At 43.5% G+C, this 24,332-nt stretch overlaps 1 protein-coding gene across 6 annotated transcripts in view; it reads left to right on the top strand.

The window, feature by feature from the left end:
• PRKCE (protein kinase C epsilon) overlaps positions 1 to 24,332 on the top strand; it is a 498,954-nt gene that overhangs the window by 407,831 nt on the left and 66,791 nt on the right. For all 6 annotated transcript variants that reach the window (XM_005296118.5, XM_042855165.2, XM_005296119.5 and 3 more), the window contains one exon: positions 805 to 959. In XM_005296118.5, the coding sequence (XP_005296175.1) occupies positions 805 to 959 (155 nt within the window). The remainder of the gene's footprint in view (positions 1 to 804; positions 960 to 24,332) is intronic.

Below are 24,332 nucleotides of genomic sequence, written 5' to 3' on the forward strand. Positions count from 1 at the left end.
TGTTGCCAATTGCTGCTATTTTATATTGTGACTCTTACAATATTTGGTGTTTTTCTGAAAGCCCCAGCTCCCAAAGTCACATCATTGTGTGAAAATGGCAGCTGCCACTGAAAAATGAAGAGGGTTTCTATCCCTCGTTGCTATGGAGAAAAGTCTGAAAAAATGAACCCTGAAGATTCAAAAACCAGAAGACAATTAAAAAGAACCCCAGATAGATTATTTTAAAAAATCTGATTATAATTAAGCCAATCTTATGATTTTTTAGAAAGCCTGACTCGTGATTTTTGACTGCTTTCTACTGACAATACTGGTTTCCATATAAATAATTATTAATAATATGTATTATGACGTTATAATTTGGAAGAAAAGGCATTTTATAGACAGAGTAGCTGATAATATGTAGGGATAGGGAGCCAGGTGCGCAGGCAACCTGCAAAATTGTCCTGCCCTTCAGCAACTGACAGAACCAACATTGTCTTGTAATATTTATATTAAATGTTTTTTTTAAACAGCATGTAAATATTTCTTTAAAAATACAAAGCTGATTGTACTATTTTAAAAATCCTTAATACTTTTAAATCACATTTTAATTCTCTTCCTTTTCTCTTTCGTTCGCTCTTTCTTGAATCAGTTTTCCCTGGATTTTTTTGTTTTTTGGTTGTCAGCTTTCCCCAGTTCAGAATTGTAGCGTTTGTTCTTCAGTTTCTTGAGGCAAATCCTGCTGTCGCCTAATGTGTAGTTTAAAGCAGCCCTTTGTGTGGCTGAAAGAAATTAGCTAAATAGCACTGTTTTAATTAATTTCAGGACCGCCTCTTTTTCGTCATGGAATATGTAAATGGTGGAGATCTAATGTTTCAAATTCAGCGCTCACGCAAATTTGACGAGCCTCGATCCCGCTTCTATGCTGCAGAGGTCACATCAGCACTCATGTTTCTTCACCAGCATGGCGTCATCTACAGGTACTTTTTTGATTAAGAATAAAATATTCTTGAGACTTGAGGGTGAATTTGGCTGAAAACCTCTGTCTCTTAGCAACCAGATTTAGATTAGTTGTTTGTTCCTATTTGCTTACATAGAACTTTTTTTGGCAGTTTATCATTCAGAATGTTAACATTTGAATAGTCTCTGCAGCAATCGCCAGCTGTGTGTGCCAGTTTTGTATTATAGTACAAATAAAGCTTTTTGAAAAGCTTGGCACATTCTGACCTAGGGGTGAACTTTTTGCAGATCAGCGCAATCTCTTCACTTTCCTCTGTGCCATAGATTTCCTCTCGCTTTCGAACTCCCTGCCACTTCCTGAGTTTGTTTGTCCTAGTTGTCTCCAGTCTGATAGAATCAGGATAGTAGTTTGCAATGGCCTTTCTTCTTAACTGTTAGGGTGAAGTCTCAATCCCTAACAGGAAGTGGCTCTTTGCAGACAATTTGGATTTGCTTGTTACTGCCCAAAGTTCCCATCTGAACAAAAACTAAACTAAATCACTACCCTTCCAGTTTAACATAAAACAAAACAAACCAATTTATGGACAATTTTGTTGTGCTGTGAAGAATGCATTTAAGAATAAATATTTATTATTAGAAATGAGGAACCACTTGAGAAATTTTCACCCTGTTATCCATATGTTTATTAAGTTCTTTATCTTGTCGTTTCACCCTTCCTCTCTTTTTAAATTATTTTTGGCAGCCTGTCACCACTTGCGATAAATCTTGCCTGCCTGTAGCAAGCAGCATAGCTGTAGGTTTTGGGATATGGGTCTTTTAAACTTATTGAGACCTCTAAGTCTGTTGCAGGCCATAGATATATATTAGAGTTTCTGAAACTCCTACTCCCCCTCTCAGATTTTCAATCTGACTTATTTTAGGGGAGTGAAGGAGGGAACCTAGATTTTTTTATGTGAAAAAAGTTTAGCTGAGCACGAGTCTAGCTGAGGCCCTTTAAAAAATTGATGGACTCATTTTTAAAGATGCTGCATTAGAGCTGCTTGGAAAATGGAGTCAGTAAGAGCTAGAGATGGCCAACCCTAGGACTGGTCAACATTTTTCTGTCAAAAAACTGTTTTTTTGATAGAAAAATGGGTTTTTGACTTAATGAACATTTCCACAGAAAAGTGTCTACTTTCCATGGACAATTTCAACTTCTCATCAAAAAGTGGAAAAGTTTAATTTTTTGATGAAAAGTCAACATTTTCCATGGAAAGCAGACACTTTTCTGTAAAAATGTTCATTGAGTCAAAAAACAGTTTTTTGACAGAAAAATGTTGACCAGTCCTAGGGTTGGTCATCTCTAGCTGCAGTTGGATGTCTGGCTGATCCATAATACTGACAATCAGGTTGAAAGTCTTGCAAAAGTAAAATCATTTCACCGGATCCAATTTGGACCCTTTCCAAACCCACTTCTTCTGGAGTTTAAATGGTTCTAAGTGCTCACGCCCTAAATACATATCTTACCTTTGTTGCCTGTGTAAGGACTCTTCCATCCCCCTTTATTTCCCAAACAACACATCAGTAGGGTTTAGGTAACCCCTCTCTGAATGTGTCAGAATTTCATAAATTGCCTTTTGGGGGCAGAGGAGGGGGAGGAGGAGTTTGGTGTCTTAACAAGTGAAGGATTTTGAGGATTAGTTCTTCTAAATAGGCTAATGTTCATTTCCCAGCACTGGTAGCTGGAATTTACACCCTGAGTAATTAGCAGTTAATTTACTGATTTCAGTGAACCAAACAAAAGGGTCACTTCTGAGACAAATTATCCGCAGTGTGAAGAAAATCCAAACTGATAACATTACACAACACCTTCCTTATATTGACATGTGTAATAACCTTCCCCCTCCTCCTTCTCTCTCATATGTAGAGCCATTGTGCTTTGGCTCTGAACTACACTGGATCACTGTGTACACACTCATTCTAACGATGCCTTTTTAGCACACTCTAAATGCTGATGAGTGAGCAATGCTCTGTGTTTTAAAGCTTGCTGAGATAGTCTCAACTTCTGACTCAGTAGCCTATACTGCCATAGCTCTGGCACACTGTAGTAAGACATGCTGTGGTATTAAAATAATTGTTGGTGTATTTGTACTAGGGCTAGTTTTAGAAGAGACAAATCAGAAGAAAAAATGTGGGTTCTGAGATGAAAGCAAGGAAAATCCACTCAGAACACATCCCTTCCTGCTGCTTTATTTTACTACAATTTCATTTTACCTGGACATTGTTTTATTCCTAGTAACTATTAATTTCTCACCTGGAGGTCACCAAGAACCTTAACAACATATAAAATGTATATCTCCGTTACTTTACAAAAAACAATTGATCTATAATCCATAATATCATCATAATCATTGACTTATAGAAATGTAAGGCTGGAAGAGACCTCAAGAGGTCATCTAGTCCACCCTCCACCAACCATCCCCTGCAGTGAGACAGGACCAAGTATGCCTAGACCATTCCTGACAGGTGTTTGTCTAATCCAGGGGTGGGCATACTTTATGGCCCGAGTGCCACATCTGAGTGGGGAAATCTGAGCAGGGCCATGAATGTAGGGCTGGGGCAGGAGGTTGGGATGTGGGAGGGAGTGTGGGGTGTGAAAGGGGGTGAGGGGTGCGGAGTGTGGGAGGAGGCTCAGGGCAGGAGGGGTGTGGGGTGCAACGGGGGGCTCAGGACAGGGGGTTGGGGTGCAGGAGGGGGTGCAGAGTGTGGGAGGGGGATCGGGGCAGGGGGTTGGGGTGCAGGAGGGGTGCAGCAGGGGGCTCAGGGCAGGGGGTTGGGGTGCAGGAGGGGTGCAGCAGGGGGCTCAGGGCTGGGGGTTAAGGGGCTCAGGGCAGAGGGTTGGGGTGCAGGAGGGGTTCAGGATGCAGGCTCTGGCCTGACACCACTTACCTCAAGCAGCTCCGGGGTGGCAGCGGCATGCAGCGGGACTAAGGCAGTCTCCCTGCCTGCCCTGGCCCCACCCTGCTCCCAGAAGTGGCCAGCATGTCCGGCAGTGGCTCCTGGGGGAACGAGGTGGAGCAGGCGGCTCTGCCACGTGCTGCCCTCACTTGCAGGTACCACCCCCGAAGCTCCCATTGGCCGCGGTTTCCCATTCCCGGCCAATGGCAGCAGCGTGGGGCGGTGCCTGCAGGCGAGGGCAGTGCACAGAGCCCTCTGCCTCCCCCGCATCTCCCCCCCTTCAGGGGCTGCAGGGATGTGGTGCCGGCCACTTCCAGGATCGGCGCAGGGCCAGGGCAGACAGGGAACCTGCCTTAGCCCCACTGCACCACGGGGCTGGCAATTCCGTGGGCCGGATTGAAAGCCCTGACAGGCTGGATCCGGCCCGCGGGCCGTAGTTTGCCCTCTCCTCATATAATCTGTTCCCCAAAACCTCCAATGACTGGGATTCCATAACCTACCTAGGTAACCAGTTAGAAAGATTTTCCTAAAATCTAAACTAAATCTCCCTTCTAGCAAACTGAGCCAGACTTCTTGTCCTGTCCTGACTAGGCATGGAGAACAATTGATCACCATCCTCTTTATAACTAGCTTTTACATATTTGAAGACTGTTATCATGCAGCCCTCTTCTCTAGGAAATATGCCCAATTCTTTCAGCCTTTCCTAATAGGCCATGTTTTCATTTTTGCTACTCTGGACCCATATGTTTACATCTTTCTTAAAGTGCAGTGCTGAAAACTGGACACAGTACTCCAGCAGGCCTTGCCAGTGCTGAGTAAAGTAGAACAATTACATTATGAGTCTGAAATACGACACTCCTATTAATACATCACACAGTGACACTGGCCTTTTTTTCAACAGCAACACACTATTGGCTTACATAATATACTATAAGAAAAGGTCATGATTCATACATGGTGTGATAAGCCCTTGAGGAATGCTAAAATGTTTGTTAGTATTTAACATGCACCAGAATGCAGTCATCTTTCAGGGAAAAGATCCATCATCATTGTTTGAAACATTGCACTGACTCACTGGAAAGAAAAAGGCATTTGGTTCTAATTATTTCATTTATATCTCCAAAGTGGTGGGGTGAGCTAGCAAAAAAAAAAAAAAGTACTTTTTGCCCTTGATTAACCACCAATCAAAATGCCTACCCTACCCTCAGACACTCAAATGAAGTAATACACACTTCCTGTATAGTGATAGCTCTACCAAAGACATTGTGATCTTAGGGAACAATGGACATAGAGTGCAGTATTTCTCCAATACACTTCAGCACCATTTGAACAAGTCAGGAGGGCACTCAGTCTGAAACAGAAGATAAGAAAGCTGAACAATCACAATGACAGTTCACTTTAAAGGGGTGAGGGATGAGAAATATCTTAAATAATAGGTGTCATTTTTGTAGTTTATTCTTTTACTTAAGTTGTAAGTAGGACTGTCAATCGATTAAAAAAATTAATTGCAATTAATCGCACTGTTAAACAATAATAGAATACCATATATTTAAATATTTTGGGATGTTTTCTACATTTTCAAATATATTGATTTAAATTACAACACAGCACTGTTACAGACTAGGGACCGAATGGCTAGGAAGCAGTTCTGCAGAAAAGGTTACAGTGGACGAGAAGCTGGATATGAGTCCACAGTGTGCCTTTGTTGCCAAGAAGGCTTATGGCCTTCTGGGCTGTATAAGTAGGGGCATTGCCAGCAGATCGAGGGACGTGATCGTTCCCCTCTATTCGACATTGGTGAGGCCTCATCTGGAGTACTGTGTCCAGTTTTGGGCCCCACACTACAAGAAGAATGTGGAAAAATTGGAAAGAGTCCAGCGGAGGGCAACAAAAATTATTAGGGGTCTGGAGCACATGACTTATGAGGAGAGGCTGAAGGAACTGGGATTGTTTAGTCTGCAGAAGAGAAGAATGAGGGGGGATTTGATAGCTGCTTTCAACTACCTGAAAGGGGGTTCCAAAGAGGATGGATCTAGACTGTTCTCAGTGGTAGCAGATGACAGAACAAGGAGTAATGGTCTCAAGTTGCAGTGGGGGAGGTTTAGGTTGGATATTAGGAAAAACTTTTTCACTAGGAGGGTGATGAAGCACTGGAATGGGTTACCTAGGGCGGTGGTGGAATCTCCTTCCTTAGAGGTTTTTAAGGTCAGGCTTGACAAAGCCCTGGCTGGGATGATTTAGTTGGGAATTGGTCCTGCTTTGAGCAGGGGGTTGGACTAGATGACCTCCTGAGGTCCCTTCCAACCCTGATATTCTATGATTCTAATACAAAGTGTACAGTTCTCACTTTATATTTATTTTTGATTACAAGTATTTGCACTGTAAAAAAAGAAATAGTATTTTTCAATTCACCTCATACAAGTACTGTAGTGCAATCTCTTTATCATGAGTGTTGAACCTACAAATGTAGAATTATGTACAAGAAAACTGCATTCAAAAATAAAACTGTAAAATTTTAGAGCCTGCAGGTCCACTCAGTCCTATTTCTTGTTAAGTCAATCGCTCAGACAAACAAGTTTGTTTACATTTGCAGGCGATAATGCTGCCCGTTTCTTGTTTACAATGTCGCCTGAAAGTGAGAACAGGCATTTTCATGGCACTGTTGTAGCCGATCTCGCAATATATTTACATGCCAGATGTACTAAAGATTCATATGTCCCTTCATGCTTCACACACCATTCCAGCGGTCTTGCGTCCATGCTGATGACGGGTTCTGCTTGATAACAATCCAAAGCAGTGCGGACCAATGCATGTTCATTTTCATCATCTGAGTTAGATGCCACCAGCAGAAGGTTGGAGGGGGGGGGGGGGGAGCATGGCAGGGTGGGCGGGGCAAAAAAAAAAAAACACCCTTCCTCCACAAGCGCTGGAGGGAGGCCCGGGAGACGCAGGGGAAGCGCGGGGCCAGGGTGAGTGAGAGTCCGGCCTGGCCCCGAGCAGGCCGGACTCAGTCGGGCGGTAGGGAGAGTAGGGGGGCGGCCTGCGGGGCCAGGCAGCGGCTGTTCTCCCCCCCTGGGCAGCGGGACTCGGGAGCAGCCGCTGCTGCAGCTCCCACTGCCGCGGGGGGAGGAAGCGGCCGATGGCCAAGCTCGGCGGCTGCGGCCCTGGCGCCCGTGCCTGCTGCGGGGACCCAGCAGCGCGCCCAGCCCAGCCCCTGGCCAGTCGCGTCTGGGCTGCTGCCCAGCTGGTGCTATCCCACGGCGGCCCCGGAGTGGGGGCAGCAGGCCCCAGACCCCCCATCCCACCAGGCCCCATGGCTAGCCCAATGATACCAGTGGGCACCATGGCCTCCACCACAGCCCCAGTGGGGGCTCACTCGGTGGCCAGAACCTCAGAAGGACCTTCGGCCTCCTTCTCCAGACCTCTGAGGAAGGATTCGGTGGGACATACATCCTCGTACCATGCCTGGAGACCGACCAGGTGGTGGACCCTCCGGTGCCAGTGGACACCCAAAGTACTGCGCCGGCCTCCTCGCCCTCCTTGGATGAGGCGATTACGGCCCTGCCTCCCTCTGTTCCGCAAGAGGACTTTAGGGCCCACCAAGAATTCATAAAAAGGGTGGCATCAAGCCTCCACCTCCAAGCAAAGGAGATGGAGGAGCCCTCGGACTCCCTGTTTAATGTGCTGTCCTCCTCAGCACCAGGCAGGGTGGCCTTGCCTCTCCATGAAGGGGTGGCAAAAATTTCAAATGCCCTGTGGCAAACCCCGGCCTCATTGGCCCCCATCTCCAAGAGAGCAGAACGCAAGTGTTTTGTACCCACCAAGGGGCATGCATAATTATACACACACCCTCCTCCTAACTCCCTGCTGGTCGAGTCGGTCAACCACAGGGAGCAGCAGGGCCAGCCACCCCTTACCCAGAAATATAAAGATTTGCGGAGGCTGGACTCTTTGGAAGAAAAATTTATTTGTCCTTGAGCTTCCAGTTATGGGCCAGTATGAGTTCAATCTGTGGGGCTCCCTGCCCAAGTTCGAGGACTCCCTCCAGGAACGCAACAGGAAGGAGTTCAAAGCACTGGGGGAGGAGGGTACAGCGGTCCAGGGCCTCAGTGGTGTCCATGAGAAGGGCATCGTGGCTCCTGCTCTCTGGACTGTCCAGTGAGGTGCAGACCTCCCTGGAGGACCTCTCGTTTGATGGCAAAGCTCTGTTTGTGGAACAAATGGATACAAAGCTGCATGGCCTGAAAGACTCCCGCACGACTCTCCAGACTCTGGGTCTCTATGTTCTGGTTCCGGCTAAACCTAAGTTCAAGCCGCAGCAGACTCCTGCTCAGGCCACCCACCCAAAATATGAGACCGCTCCTAAGAAGTTGCGGGACTATAAGAGGTGCCCACAGAGGCAGTCTTGCCCTTCCCTCCAGCCTCTGTCCTCCAAGGCAAGCAGGCGGGAAAAGGCAGTTTTGACGGGATGCTCAGGAGTGCCCTGCGAGTTCTCATCCGGGATCCACCCCCAATAAAGCTTCCCTTCTCCAATCAGTTGTGTGCTTTCCTCCCGGAGTGGTCGCGGCTGACCTCTGACCGATGGGTCCTCAACACAGTCTCCCGGGGCTGCACCCTCCAGTTTACTTCCTCCCCGCCCAACCACCCCCCGTCCCTCCTGGGGGACCCCTGGCACAAGGCTCTGCTCGAGCAGGAGGTGGGGCGGCTCCTTGGTCTAGGATGGTGGAAGCAGTACCCGAGGAGTTCAAAAGCAAGGGGTACTACTCCCGCTATTTCCTTATCCCAAAGGCCAAAGGTGGGGCTCGGGCCCATCTTGGACCTGCGAGGCCTGAACCAGTACATGGTGAAGCTTAAGTTCCGCATGGTCTCCCTGGCCTCCCTCATCCCCTCCCTGGATCCCAGGGACTGGTACACTGCCCTCGATCTGCAGGACGCGTACTTCCACATTCATATATTTGAGGGGCACAGACGCTTGAGGTGTACAAGATTGGCTGAACAAGAAGTAGGAATGAGTGGACTTGTAGGCTCTGAAGTTTTACATTGTTTTGTTTTTGAGTGCAGTTATGTAACAAAAAAAAATCTACATTTGTAAGCTGCACTTTCACGATAAAGAGACTACACTACAGTACTTGTATGAGGTGAATTGAAAAATACTATTTCTTCATTTTTACAATGCAAATATTTGTAATAAAAATAATATATACTTTGATTTCAGTTACAACGCAGAATACAATATATATGAAAATGTAGAAAAATATCAAAAATATTTAATAAATTCAATTGGTATTCTATTGTTTAACAGTGCAATTAAAACTGATTAGTCACAATTAACTTTTTAAACTGCAATTAATTTTTTTGAGTTAATCACGTCAGTTAACTGCAATTAATCGACAACCCTAGTTGTAAGCCCTTTGGGACTGGAACTGTCCTTTCCTTCTGTATTTGTACAGTGCCTAGCACAATGGGATCCTGATCCATGGGGCTCCTCGGTGCTATGGTAATACAGATAAATAATAACAATATTTCAGTGTGCCAAGGTAGCTTATTTCAGCTTTTTTGGGGTTACAGCCCCAAATGCATTCCTCCTAAAGTTGTAGCCTGGGCACTTTCTAATGAATAGACTGGTTGTGATGAAGGACACATTAGCATACTATTAAGAAGAATTTGAATATAAATATGCTTGTGCCACTCCCTGTGTACATCAGGGATTTTTTTCTTACAGAAACTCTGTTCTTTAATGCTCAGAAATTACAGTAGTTAGGATGTTGATTGATTATTTCCTTTGAAGATCAGCACTTTCTCTATCAAGGCAACAATATGTAATGATGCACATCCAAGTTTCTCAGAGAACAAGTACCTCAAATTAAAAGTACTTTTGTTGGTGTTTTCTTTTTACAAAGCGCAATATTCAGAAAGTCTGACTGCAATTGTGGTTGCTATACAGTTCAGTGCAGCCTAGACAATGTAATGCAATTATATTTAACACCAATGAAAACACCATTTTCAAAATCAGCAGTTTCCAAATGACCTCAGTCTGATATTTTGAATGGTAGCAACCAAATAAATTGATTCAAAAGTATTCCCCAGATTTCTTTGCATATTAACATGTAGAACTATAACTCACAAAGAACATGAGTAGGAAATACAGTAGTTTAAATCTACTTTTTACTATATAAAGAACATTTAATGCATACATAAACTGAAAAAGAGTGAGGCATTCAGCATGTTATCTCACTGAGGGCTAGATTGTCTCTTGGTCAATATGGCCAGAAAGAGGAGTAAGAGGGCTCTTACACTGCACAGGCTACCCAGACCTTTTGTCTAGGCACACAGAAGTAAATAGGTACTGTGCACCTCCTACATACTTCTGCTGCCCGCCCAATGTATTGTCCATCACAGCCGATCTGATTTGAGGGTGTCTTTGCTTCTGGCTTAGACCAGTGTAACAAGTGGCTTGCCCATTGGGCTAGAGAGCATGGGACCAAACCAACCCTGATTAGAGACTGAGCCCCACCTGAGGGGAATCAGGCAATTTCCTGGAGTGAATGAGTGTGTGTGAGTGTGAGAAAGAGAGAGAGAGTGTCTCCTTTAGGGAGGACTGTGAGACCAGGGAAACTGCTCCAGCTAAGAAGGGCTGGGACTAAAGTGCTGAGGCAGGAGGGACTCTGACCAGGGGAGTATGGGCTGTACCCAGTGGAAGTCTGGAGGGAAGACTTTCATGTTTAGTTTCGTGAATTTTAAGTTAATAAATCAGACCCTAAGGAGGGCTGTTGTGACTAGACTGGAAAAATCCTGTGTGGACTTTATTTGGGGATCCAAGAAGGGAAACTGAGGTGAGGAGCTGCATGCAGGGCTGCCCTGAAGCCATCAAGCAATGCTGTTTGGTGGCCACACCTCTACAGCTGCCAACAAATTGTTCCTGTCACCCCCAGTGCAAAGGGGAAGGAGGGAGGGAATTGAGCTTCCTGTGGGTGTGTCAGTCAGTGTCTTTTGGGGCTACTCCTAGGATGGTGCAATTTAGGTACCGTTCGTATCCTTGAAACACATTCTAGCCCTAAGTTTAAGAGTTTCAGTCTCCAAAACTGGAGGATGATGGCTGAAGGGGTTTAATATCCTGGATTCCCAGCCTCTCTACATTCTCCCTCTATTGAATCTAGGCAGGTCAGCAATCCCTAAATGAAGGAATGAGGAGGATGCCTCCTTGCAGGAAAAGGCAATGGGCTAGGGTAGAGAGAAACAGGGCAGAGAAGAGCTGAAGTGAGAAGAAGTGTTGGTTCTCATGGTTCTGGCATTCTGTCTGAAAGAGTCCACCTTGCCATCTGCCTAGCTTATGTATTGTGCTGAAGACTGCTGTTATGTAGGAGAACCCTTTAACAAGATTTCCAGCTGTGGGAAGGAAGAAAAAAGACTGTGGGAATAGGATATAAACCATCTGGTCCTTTCAATTGTAGAATGTTTTAAAATTTTCTCCTGGTTTTGGAACTTAAGAAATTCCTCAGTTTAGATGGGAAGCATCGGGCTTGCAGGAGAATTGGGTATATAAGGGAAGACTAATGGGCATATAACATTAAGAAGAAGGTAGATTAGCAACATTGCCCTAACTTTGGGAATGGTATGCTGTTTCCAAAAGGAGTTCCCAATAGGAAGGTCAGCATCATTATTTTTTTGCTCATGTTTATTTGGTGCAAGGTTTTCCTTGTTTAATGCGCATTTTTATAATGTTGCATTATGTAAATAAAATTGCATCCCCTACCTTCCAATTATCATATGGGAGTGAGTGAAAGTTAAATGAGAGAGGGCGGGAGGGAGTGGGAGTCTGCCAGGGCTAATGCCAAGTTTACATTCCTGGGAGGGCAACCATGTTCCTGCAGACAGTGTAGGAAGGGGAACAGCACTTCATGACAGATAACAACAGCAAAACCTTATTGCTCACAGGAAGTATGAAAAAATATTTATTTTCTGTTTTGAATGTCAATTATTTTAGGATGTTTGGTATTTCTGTTTTTACTTTCATAACAGGAAAAATGTGTATTATCTTCCTGCACTTGATAAGTAGACTTTAACTAAGGGATACACATGTGAAATAAAAATCTACTATACCACAGCACATGCTAATACTATGGTTTATAGAAATCACTCGGTCCCTGCAGTTTTCTCTACAACATTGAGAAACATCTTTGTTGTGTCAATGGAAATAAATATATAAGTCCCAATCCATTATAATTTTGTGGTCAATTTTTTTCTGAACAGTGAAATGAGAATAAATTTGATTTTATTTTTCATTGCATTAAAATCTTGAAGATAGAATCCTAAATTTAAAACCTGGGCATTCGAAGGCTGAGACACAAACTGACAAAAGTAAGGGAAATCAAAGTTAAAGCTGGGTGTCCATAGGGCCCTACAAGTTTGTTTGTCTCTAAAACAGTTGATATTTCTGTCACACCATTGCTGCAATCGTTGCATTATATTTTGAATGAGGCTGTGTCCTCTGGCATACTGTTGAATGCTCTTTCCAGTGTTCCATGGTAATATGTGGAAAAGGGTAAACTGTTCTTGGGTGCTGTTCCATATATCACCATGGCACCTTGGCACTTCAAAGGGTTTCCACCATGCTGTTAGACAGAAGAGTGCAGCAGAGAAAGGGATAACTCAGTGTCATTGTTGGTCCAACATGTTTAAGCAACTCTAGATTTAAGTTGTTGTTCAACAGAGCAAATAAAAAAAAAATTGATCATGTTTTTTGGAGGGAACATGGAGGTCCAGGGGTGTAAAATATGACCATTTAAAACATGGTTATTTTCATGAAAACATTTTGATAGTCCCAATATTTTCCGTGTTTTGACAAAAATCTTTTAATATTGTTTAATATTTTTAGTTTTCATTTTGCATTTACTTTTTTTTTTGTTTTCTTTTTTGTTCTTGGGTTTTTTCGTGGTCAGTTTTGATTGGTCGACTTAGTTACAGGGGATCCAGTCTAACAAGCTGTTAGGCATGTGCTTCACTCTGTGCATGTGAAAGTCTGTTTTAACTCAATGAGACTACTCACGTGCATAAAGTTAACCCCAGGCATAAATGTTTGTAGGATTGGGGTCTTGGGAGTTTCCAGAATTGAATTTTTTAAATTTCAAAACAGAAAAATGTCATTTTTGAATATTACATTATTTTAAATACAAAAAAACTGCAGCAAATTTTGGAAAATGGAAAAATCTGTCCAGTTTTGAAATTCAGATAAACAAAACAAAAACAATCACTGAAACTTGCAGCATTTTAATTTCCAGTTTAGTTACTCCTCAGTGTTTAAGTGAAGAAAATGAAAATTAATTAATTAGGAGGTGGACTAAAATGACTTGATGTCACAGAATTTAGTTGGTCATCATCTGGTTAATAAGCCTGACGGGTTTTAAGGTGTTAGTACTTCCTGCTCTTTCTAACATGATTTGTACCTTGGTATTGAACTGTAGCCAACAGTATCTGCATCTATTAGCTGTTTCAGAAGAGATCCATTAAGCCAATTCACCTGAAGGCAAAGTACCAACCATGCCAATAATCAAAAGGAAAAGATGTAATAATAACTAATAAAAGAGGAGAATTTGCATTCCTCTGTAAAAAGCAGAGCTAGAAGCCAGACAAGCAGGCACCTAATTTGGAACCAGCAAGGTCAATGCCAGAGGGAAAGCCGAACTCCAAAATAACCAGAAGGATTACAGAAGAGGAAACCAGCCAGTAAGAAACCCAACATTTTCAGCAGAGCATGAAAGCCAACACCACAGTCAGAATAGCCAATGCTAGGACTTCACCAGGAAGACCTCAGATAAACTATAACCAACCCTGATGGGAGAACCCAAGACTGAAACAAAATTAACTCACTGCCAAGATTGTGCTGAAAAGTGATAAGGCCAGAATATCTCGGGATCACTTAAACTAATTTTGGTCAAAATTAATGTTGGCAGAAAGAGAAGACAATTTGCGATCCACTAGGTCAAACCTGAAAGCAATTATTCTTCAATAAGAGAAAAAGAATTAAAACAAAGTGGTAAAATGTATTGATATCACCAGAAAAGTTATTAGAAAAGAATGGACCAAAACACGTCACTAGTGTAATAAAAATATTTTTTCATGTACATTTTAGATTAAATTACTAAAGAGAACATTAAAAGAAATAAAAACCTTGTCAATTAGCTAAATTTACTTACAAGTTTAATAGGAGGTCAGGATCTATAGGTCAGGGTCTACAGTAAGTGAAAGGGAAATAGAATTTAAACAGACTATATGTATAACTGGTAACTTGTTTTGGATTTAAAGAAATTCACATGAGTATTGTTTGCCACATGGTGAGCTGCCTGCTTGACCATTTTTCCTACAGTCTTTTCATCAGACACATTGACCTCTCCTTGACCACAAACTAGTAGAACTTAGTTACAATAGCAGTCTCGGAGGAACAAGAGTGAGTGAGCATGGAGATAACATAAATATACACATACAGATGCACTTTTTACACCAAAGACCACTTTAATCCAGTACTACCTTTTATGTGGAACTGAAAGAAAAATTGCCCCTGCCATTCTCTAGATCTCGTCTCCAGAGAATCTGTGCTTAGCTGGAGGATTTTAGAGAGAGAGAATTGTTTATAGGGCTTCTACTCCTATCATCATCACCGCATGTCAACTATAGACAGTTATATGGCCGTCAAACGTCTTGAGAGACAAAAGGAGATGCGACAAAGTCAGTCCGTCAGTAGTGCTTAGCAATGACATGGGAAAGGAGCCCGATGCATGAGCAGCAAACCTTCCCACATTGGCTATAGGTCCCTTCACCAGATAGAGGTTGGAGCACACTCTGCTTCCTGGCTCACCTGTGGCCTCAACCTGGGCTCTGATGGCTCTCCACCGTGACTACACCAGTCTTAATCCGGCTTCTCCAAACTGAACGATTGTGAGCAGGATTTTCCCAGTCGTCAGTGGGAATGCTGAATTTATTGAGGCCTTGCTTGACCTTGTTGCTGTATCAGAGATTTGGCCTTCCTCTGTGTCGCAGGCATTTCTTACGTTGGCCATAGAGCACAGCCTTCAGCAGATGATCTTGAGGCATGCGCTCCAGCAAAGCCTGCGAATGTCCAGCATAGTTTGCAGGCCAGTTCTCACAAGGATCTTGTTATTGGTGATCCGTTGGTCCCAAGTAACAACAAAGATTTTTCTAACACAGTGGAGGTGGAAACTGTAACCCAGCTTTCACAACTAAAAAGGAGGGTACTAAGGATACAAGCTAGACAGGACATACAAAATATATTTATTCACATGGCCAGCCTGAAGCACCAGCAAAGCAAATCTGTCATCGAAGGTACTTATATGGTGCCCAATGCGATAGTATCTGATTACCTCACAATCTTTTAAAGTATTTATCCTCACAACACCCCAATGAGATAGGGAAGTATTATCCATATTCTACAGATGGGGGACTGAAACACAGGGAGACTAGGTGACTTGCCCAAGTCAGATAGGAAGTCTGTGACACAGCAGAGAATTGAACCTGGATCTCAGCTGAATGATATTCTATTTGACCATATGCAAGCTGGGAAGCTCATCTCATGCACACTTATCAGGTAATAGGCTAGCTCTATTATGTTAACAAGTCAAACTTTTTCACCATTATGTCCACTCACCTTACAATGGGAATGTTGGAGCACCGAATTACAACAAATAATTCCTCTCCGAAGAATAGGGAAGAACTATGGCAATCTCAGATGCTACTGTGTGGCACAAGTCTCCAGTTGCTTTTATAAATTTCCCTCGCCTACCTCTGAATGTCCTGCTTACTCCCCAGCAATAATAGGAAGAGCAACAGATCAGCAAAACTATATATTAAAACCCAGGTCGAGTCATGTTTTGAGGACTCTGTGCCTGGAGGTGAACTCAGAGGTAACAGCAACAATAGAATGGATTATCATCAAAAGCATTTAGTGGTACAACAGCACCTGTCAGCTGGTTGTTAGAGACACCTGGTCAGAGCCAGTGTCAGGCATAAACAGACAAGGCAAATGCTTAGGGCCCTGAGCAGCTCAAGGGGGCCACCTATTAATTTTTAGTATGTGTTTTTGGAGGGGAGGGGGAATATACCTGCTTAGGGCCCCCAATGGGCTAGCACCGGCAATGCAGCTGGTGTCCAAATGTGCCGTCTAACACTGGGAGTCTAGAATGGCAGTGGAGGTGACTACAGATACCTCGAGATCACAGAGCCAGTTATAAGCTCTTACTAAAGATGGTCTGAGGGGTGAGAGAGTGGAGTAACATCAACTGCAGGCCACCCAACTGATTTTCACTTTTGTAACAGGTTTACAATATCCCAGGGTTAGACTTATTGAAGACTTAATTCAGTAATCCTTACAGTGATTCGAAGTTTGGTTCATTTCATACTCCTGAGGGCATTCTGCACCAAAAAAAATCAAAAATTCTGCTCACAATATATTTTAAATCTGCAAAATTCTGCAAGTTTTATTTGTCAATAAATACATGCAGAGGCATCAGCATGGCAGTGGGGAGCACAGGCCACTGGCTGCACAAAGGTAGGAGAGCACCCTGCAGACTCCCCACCCTGGAGACATGGACTCGGTGGTGACGCTGCACCCGACCCTGATACAGCACAAGTCCTGGGCCTGCCCTAGAAACACCCTGGGGCCCTGCCCCTCTGCACCAGGTGTGAGACAGGCAGGCTCAACCAGGCAGGATCCAAGTGTGGAGGGGCTCAGTCTGGGGCGATCCAGATGTGGGTTGAGAGGATTCTGGGTGCAGGCAGTTCAGTAGGGGCTCTAGGTGTGAGGGGATCTGGATGCACAGAGGCTCATTGCGGGGGTTCCAGGTGCAGCAGCAATGGGACTCTGCAGGGGCTTCCAGGGGAAAGTGGTTGGGCTCAGTGGAAGAGTCTGAGTGTGGAGGCTCAGGGGGGTCTGGGTGCTGGGGTCTGGGTGCTGGGGGAGTGGGGCTTGGTAGGATGGGGGTCTGGGTGCAGCTAGTTGGGGGTCAGTGGCATGGGGGTCTTGATGTGGGGGCTCAGGATGGTGCAGGGGTGTGGGGCTCATAAGGGTGGAGGTTTGAATGCAGGGAGCTGAATGGGGGGTAGTCTGGATGCAGGGTGGGGGTCTGGCGGCAAGGCATCTGGGCACAGGGGGATTCCAGTTGCAGGGGTTGAGGGTCAATAGAGTGGGGTTCAGGCATGGAGGACTGGGGGGTTCTGGGTGTATGGGGTGAGGCTTGGTGGGGGTGTCTGGCTATGGGAAGTCTGGATGCATGGGGGTTGGGTGGATGGGGGAGCAGCTCCCTGTACAGTGACCCCTCCCACTGCAGCTGAAGAGCAATGGGGCAGGAGGATGCTGAGCTTCCTGCAGCTGGAGGAAGTTTCTGGTCTGATACAGCCCCAGCCACTCCTTGCAGGGGAAGAGGCAGTCCCATCCTCTCCTGTCTCCAGCCCAGCCGGGACTAGCAGCTCCGAGTAGGAGCTACTGGCTGGGATGTCCCCAGCCCTGCTGCGATTTACCTCTCTGCTCTGGGTGTCTGAAACGATGTACTTGAGCAGCTAGGGTGTCGTGCATGACTGCTCTTGCAGCTTCCCTTTGCTTCCCTGTTAGAAAGTCATTTTTCTGCGGGGAAGCAAAGAAATCTGTGGGAGACATGAATTATGCACATGCGCAGTGGCGCAGAATTCCCCCAGGAGTAAAATTTCAATGTGAGTTTTGCCTCAGTAGGGCTGAATTATGGCCCTTCAGAATCAGCGTGTAAAAGCACCAGAAAGGACATTGAAATAAAGGGCTGCATCTCAGATACTTATTTAAGCTATTCCAGCTAGCTCTTCTTGACTTATTATTAATAATAAATCAGAATAATATAACCCCCTTCTCTCATATAAGCACTTGCAGAACCACGAAACAAAATAAAACCAAATACAATATAATACCGTCTTCTCAAAATATGAACACACAAAAATAATTGAAGAAAAGGGCTGAAAGGAGGGGTAATAAATAGAGCTGACAGTGGTAGTTCTTAGGTTTAGCGTATCGTTTGGCAAAAAATGCTTTTGGGATGAAAAATGTATGCAGTGTAGTTGTAGCCGTATTGGTCTGAGGACATTAGAGAGATAAGGTGGGTGAGGTAAAATATTTTATTGAACCAACTTCTGTCGGTGAGAGAGAGAAGCTTTCGAACTTACACAGAGCTCTTCTTCAGACCGGTTGGGCTTGTATCTCTCACAGACAGAAGTTGGTCCAAGATATTCCCTCACCTACCTTGCCTCTCTTCGGAAGAAAAAGACTGATTCAGGATAAGTGGGAGGAGAAGCAAAGTATTCCACATCATAGGGCATGTCACAGCAAGAGCAAAATCTAGGTAGCAGTTGGTGTATGAGTGCAGATACCTATCAGTGGAAGGCTCAGTGCCAGTGTGGTATGTATCCAGGGCCAAGATCATGTAGAAGCAAATGTCCTGAGAAAACCTTGGTCACGAGTAACCTAAACTAACTACGGTATCTGGTTTCTCCAAATAGATGGTGGTAAAATTAAGTATGAACAGGTAAACACTATGGCATCCACAGTATTTATTTAGCTGAAACAGCATAAGGTTTCCAAGGGAGATTTTATGGTCTATTAGGTAAATAACACCCATTTTGAAAAAAGTGCCTAAATATATCCTGACAAACATAATGACACAAATGGAATTGCTATGGTCAATTAGGGGAATAATGGATATTTAAAAGGTTCCAAACACACACTGAAGCAATAAATATGAAACAGTTCTGAAGGAGTCCTTGCAGTAGGGAAATAATATGCACTTAAGAAACCGCCTAAATACATATTTACCTCAGTTAACCCAGAGTAACAGGTCATAAGCCTTTGTGGTGCTGTATATTGAGGACAGAAAAAAAATGCCTAAATACAGAATATATTTAGGGGATAAATTGTAATAACTCCAGAGGCACAGTGTATCATGCCCTATACATATTATATAGAGGTCCTGATTCTCATTTGCACAAAGGCCTTTTACACCTTTCTTGTAGTGAAAAGGGGTCTTAAAATGACAGCAGCCACAAAATGAAACATTCTCTGCAGAATGTTCCTTTCCCCCACAATTCTATGGAAGCCTCCCCAACCAAACTTTGTAAAGTCGGGGCTCTGCAAATCGGGGAGAAGGTGTGCTGAATGGCAAAGGTGAGGAGATAACCAGTCTCCACAGCAGCTTCTCCCATCAACATTATCTTATGTGAATTCCACTTCCACCCATTGAAATTTCTCTGAGGAAGAGCTGAGGGAAGCTTGTGGCAGCCACCAGCAGCAAGGCCACAAGTGTAGGACTCAAAAGGGCAAATGTTGTTGCCTATTGTGGATACCATAAGAGATGTGGGATTTATCTAAGGTTCTTGGAACATCAGCAGGTTTGGTGTGTATTGTTCCTCGCCTATTCCATAGAGCAGTGGTTCTCAAACTGAGGTCTGTGGACCACCAGTGGTCTCTGAGCTCCATTCAGGTGGTCCGCGGATAGTTCCCTCTAAGGTGCGCGCCTGGGCGGCCGCATACAAGACAATGAAGGGCTACCCACCTAATTAGTAGAGCCGCACAGGTGTGGCTCCACTAATTAGATGCCTGGACCCCGGAGAAGATGCACATGTAAGGTGAGGTGGTGGCCTTGGGGGGAATAGAGGATAGGTGGATGGGGGAAGTGGAGTGAGAAGAGGGAGTGGGGGGAATTTGGGACATGCAGGGCTGTGGCGGCCAGAGAAAGAGATGCCTTTCCCCAGCTCCAGGGCTGCGGCTTCTGGGGAGAGATGGCTTGCTGTGGTGGGAGAGAGACCTCAGTCCTTCCCTGCCGCAGTGGTAGAGAGAGGGCACATCCATCGCATTAGAGAGGTAAGACTATTGATATTAAAATATGAGTTGTGGGCTTTTATTTGTAGAACAAAAAAAGTTAATTATTTTTAAGGTTTTTTTATATAGTGCTTTTATCCAAAGCACTTTACAATAGTTAGCTAACAGTACAAACAGCATTTGGAAAGATCACTAAGTGGTCCGCTGAGACCCTCAGCAATTTTCAAGTGGTCCACGAAAAAAAAAGTTTGAGAACCACTGCCATAGAGGATGGAGAACCCTTGCCTCCGCAGAATGAGTTGAAGGAACCTCAAAGAGTTTCCTGGCCCTTGCATGGGATTTTCCAATGCACAAGATGCTGTGGCTCTACTTAGGCTTGCTCTACACCTAAAATTTAGGTTGACCTAGCTATTTTGCTTAGGGATCTGAAAAATCCACATGCCTTTGAAGCATAGTTAAGCCAGCCTAAGCCCAGTGTAGACACGACTAGGTCAATGGAAGAATTCTTCTGTTGACCTAAGTACCACCTCCCAGAGAGCTGGATTAACTACAGCAATGGATAAACCTCTTCTGTAAGGAGTGCCATAGTTGTGCTGCTCTTACATCTGCAGTGTAGCCATAGACTCAGACTAGAATGAGCTACAGCTTATAAAAGGGTCCGAACAGGTGGTTGAATTCAACTTCATTTATCTTGACTGATGATGATGAATGTTGAGATCCATATTATAGTGCACCCTATGAACTAACCTGTAAATAAAGTAGTAATAAGATCAACTTTCAAATAATAATAAAACAATTGGCTTCCAAGACTGTAAACTGATACCCCCACTTCTGTGAGTGCTAGACAATTTAGGGGTCATTCAAACTTCGATACACTGCATTGCTCTCTTTTGGATGAAGCAAAACTTCTGTGGCTTTTCTTCTCTAATTTTCTTAAAACAGAGTGTTTTCTTTATTAAAATGTTTGTTTCTCAAATTTCCCGGTTTCATTTGATTACACCTTTTCCATTTGGAACCTGCGATTTCACAAGACACAGTAGAAATATAAATATGATTATGAAAAGACGTGGCAGCACATGCAGAGAAGCTGCATACTGGAGTTTAATATCCTGGCCATTTAACTCAAAGGGCCTGATTCTCATTTACATTAAGTCCCCTTTCTACTGCTTTGGCAGGGTAAAGTGGCCTTAAAGTAGGAGTAAATTACAGTTACACTCACTTTAAGGCCACTTTACAGTGTCAAAGTGGTGTAAAGCAGGGGGTCTCAACCTTTTTCTCTCTGAGGCTCCCCCAACATGCTATAAAAACTCCACGGCCCACCTGTGCCACAACTGTTTTTCTGCATATAAAAGTCAGGGCCAGCATTAGGGAGTAGCAAGCAGGACAATTGCCTGAGGCCCCATGCCCCGGGGCCCCCACAAAGCTAAGCTGCTGAGGCTTCAGCTTCAGCCATGGATAGGGGGGCTCAGTGTCCAGGGCTTCGTCTTTCTGTCCTGAGCCCCAGTGAGTCTAATGCTGGCCCTGCTTGGTGGACCCCCTAAAATCTGCTCATGTCCCACGGGGGGGCAGACCCCTGGTTGAGAACCACCGGTTTAAAGGGACCTTAGTGTAAATGGAAAAATTTATAGAACATTATGAAAAAACAGTTCTCTGGAAATCTGTATCATTGTTTCCTGCAGGAGTTAAAACCGATTGCCAGTGTGAGTTTCAGAAAGTTTAATAGGATAATTACTGGCCTTACCAACATTTAGCAGGAGGTTTGTGAAATATTACATTAATAGCTAGCCACTTGAATAGACTAATTAACCCTCCCCCAACCAACACTCTCACCCCCAAAGAGATTGTTGCTGAGTACTTCAGATTATATCACTTTAAAGTTTTAAAAATAATATGTAAGGCTCAAACTACATGGTTTGCATACTAAAGAAGTTGTTTAGGAACAGTTCATCTTTGTGCAAAGTTCGCCCTGTAATCCTGCTGAGGTCAGTGTCTGCATGGATTAGCTGCCATGTAAATACCAAAAGTTACAACTGTCTGCATTTTTACAGTTTTTACTTCTCCCAAGTTTTGCATTCATGAATCAGCCTTCGTAGAACCATTTTCTTTTTTCTTTTCTTTTTGTCTTCTGTTGAACTTTCCAACAAATACCGGTGGGTGTAGCTCTGTGGATGAATTTTCATGTTGGTAAATGTATATATCCTGTAATTAAACAAGTCATGAGGTGTTGTTTTTCATGAGTGACACTCCTACAGATCAGCTTTCCATAACATGTATAACAATTAAGAATAGTGCCTTTTATTATGTATGTAGGTTGTTAAACATAGTAGGTGAACTTTACTTTGTGTTTTCTTATATTAATGACAGCATCCCATTGATGGGTGCTAGAGTTAAGGTTGTATTAGCTGTTCAGTTTAAACCCTTTATTTTTCATGGGTTACCACAGTGCATATAAAATTACCTTGAAACTAAAATTTACTCACAGACTCTCAATCTAGAAAAAAAAAATTGTAAATGTTAATAAAACACAATTGAAGCCTTTATCTGTGAGCATAGGGAACCATAATGTTGATCTATTTATGCACCTCTAGCTGAAAATGGCCAACTTCTGAAATATAAATACACCTCTACCTCAGTATAACGCTGTCCTCGGGAGCCAAAAAATCTTACCGCATTATAGGTGAAACCGCATTATATTGAACTTGCTTTGATCCACCGGAGTGCGCACTGCTTTACTGCAGTGTTATATCAGGTTGCGTTATATCAGGTTGCGTTATATCGAGGTAGAGGTATATTTGTACTCCATATGTAATGATCCTTCACCACAGCCTGTAGTCAGGCTTTGAAGCCAGGATCTCATTGCCAAAGCAAAGACCTCTACCTCTTGAACTACAGAACTAACTCCATTACCTGGTAGCAGTAGAAGGCTCTTATCTTCTATGCAGACCAGCCACTAGAGGGAGCTGTCACCCACATTTTTCAAGTGGATTACATGTAGAATTCTGTCTTTTGTTCTTGAGACCACTACCAAATCATGTCACCTTTAAGTCTTGATAGTGCATTCCTTGTGCACCCACAACTCCATTTGACTTGTTTAGTAGTGCGGGGATTACAAGAAATGCAAAAGAAGTTCCTTATTTCATGTAATAGTTGTTCAAGTTTCTTTCCAGTGACTGTTTCTAAAATAAACAAAATAATAGTTTTCTGTCTGATCATAAAGTTAGGTGCTATCAACAGAGTCTGAAACATTTTTTATGTTATGTTATAGATCAATGACCAGGTTCTTCTTAATTTTGCCAGAGATCCTCTGTTATGAAAGTGTCCTATGGAATTTAATAGAAATGATAGCCTTTGTAGAACTTCTGAACCAGAGAATTCTCTCTCTGCTACAGAATACCATCGGATGGTTTAAAAACAAACTCTTCTCTCTCCCCACAACTCTAGAAAAGATCTCATTCTCTATTAAATTCTGTAGGTTTTTGGAGTAGTTTCTTCAGAACCCTATTACATCTCTGTTGAGTACTGCTGCTTTCATCCCAATTAAATGATATAGAGCTATTTGAGGGCTAGAAAAGATTTTCAGTTTAAGAGCATACATATCCTTCCCAAGTTTAGATCACATGGTTGTGTAAAAACAAACTTAGGCATGTGAACTATGCTATTGAAATCAGAATGGAAGGAGAAATATTAAAACCTTTGCTCCAGTGATTCCATATAAGTAAACATTTTGTTAGGAAACAACATTCTTATGGGTCAACATAAATATGAGTTAATCCATTTGTATGTAATACCATGTACATTAGCCTGTGGAAAGGCTTTCCATAAAAAGACCCAAAAGGTTGCTCTGAGAGCAGAGGGAGCTTGCAAAAATCTGTCTATATCAATGTTCCCTGCAAAGTTGTTATTTCTAACTTAGAAAGCATTCTTCTCAATGGAAACTTGACATGGGGCTATAATAAGAACCTGCTTGAAGCGAGGACTCATATTTGTTCCCTACTAAAGACACCCTTGGGAGCAGAGTGGGGAGAATTTTGAGGCATTTGTTTGTTTTATAAAAAGAAGCATTGTGTATAGCAACCTGCAACAACACTCCTCCATCGCACAGTCTGATTTTGCAGAGTTTTTGCGTTGTCCAAAATGGTACAAAAATACAGGATCATGCTAGCACTTTAATGGTTTTAAATGCAATCATCCATCTCATGGTTACCTGTGCCAGGGGATTTTACTCTATATTCTGTTGCGGTTGCCAAACTGGAATATTTATTTCTTGGAAACTTTATTTAAAAGGCTACATAAGGTTAGGGTAGTAAAGGAAATGATAGAAATGAAAGGTGTAGGCTCAAATCAAACTCCCGGGTCCAAAAACCGCCAAACTTTTGAGAAATCTGTATCTGAATGTGGTGGCTCAGTCTATCCCTAACACAAGCATAAAGTGGGGACTGTGTTACTCAGGGAGTTAAAAGGCGGTCTGCGTGTGTAAACAGGGACAGATTGTGGTGAGCACTTACTCTAGTGAGTAGTCCTATAGAAACTAATGGGACTATTTGACTAGATCAGGGGTCGGCAACGTTCGGCACGCGGCTTGCCAGGGTAAGCACCCTGGCGGGCCGGACCA

Source organism: Chrysemys picta, chromosome 3, assembly GCF_011386835.1.
Source record: "Chrysemys picta bellii isolate R12L10 chromosome 3, ASM1138683v2, whole genome shotgun sequence".
NCBI lineage: Eukaryota > Metazoa > Chordata > Testudines > Emydidae > Chrysemys > Chrysemys picta.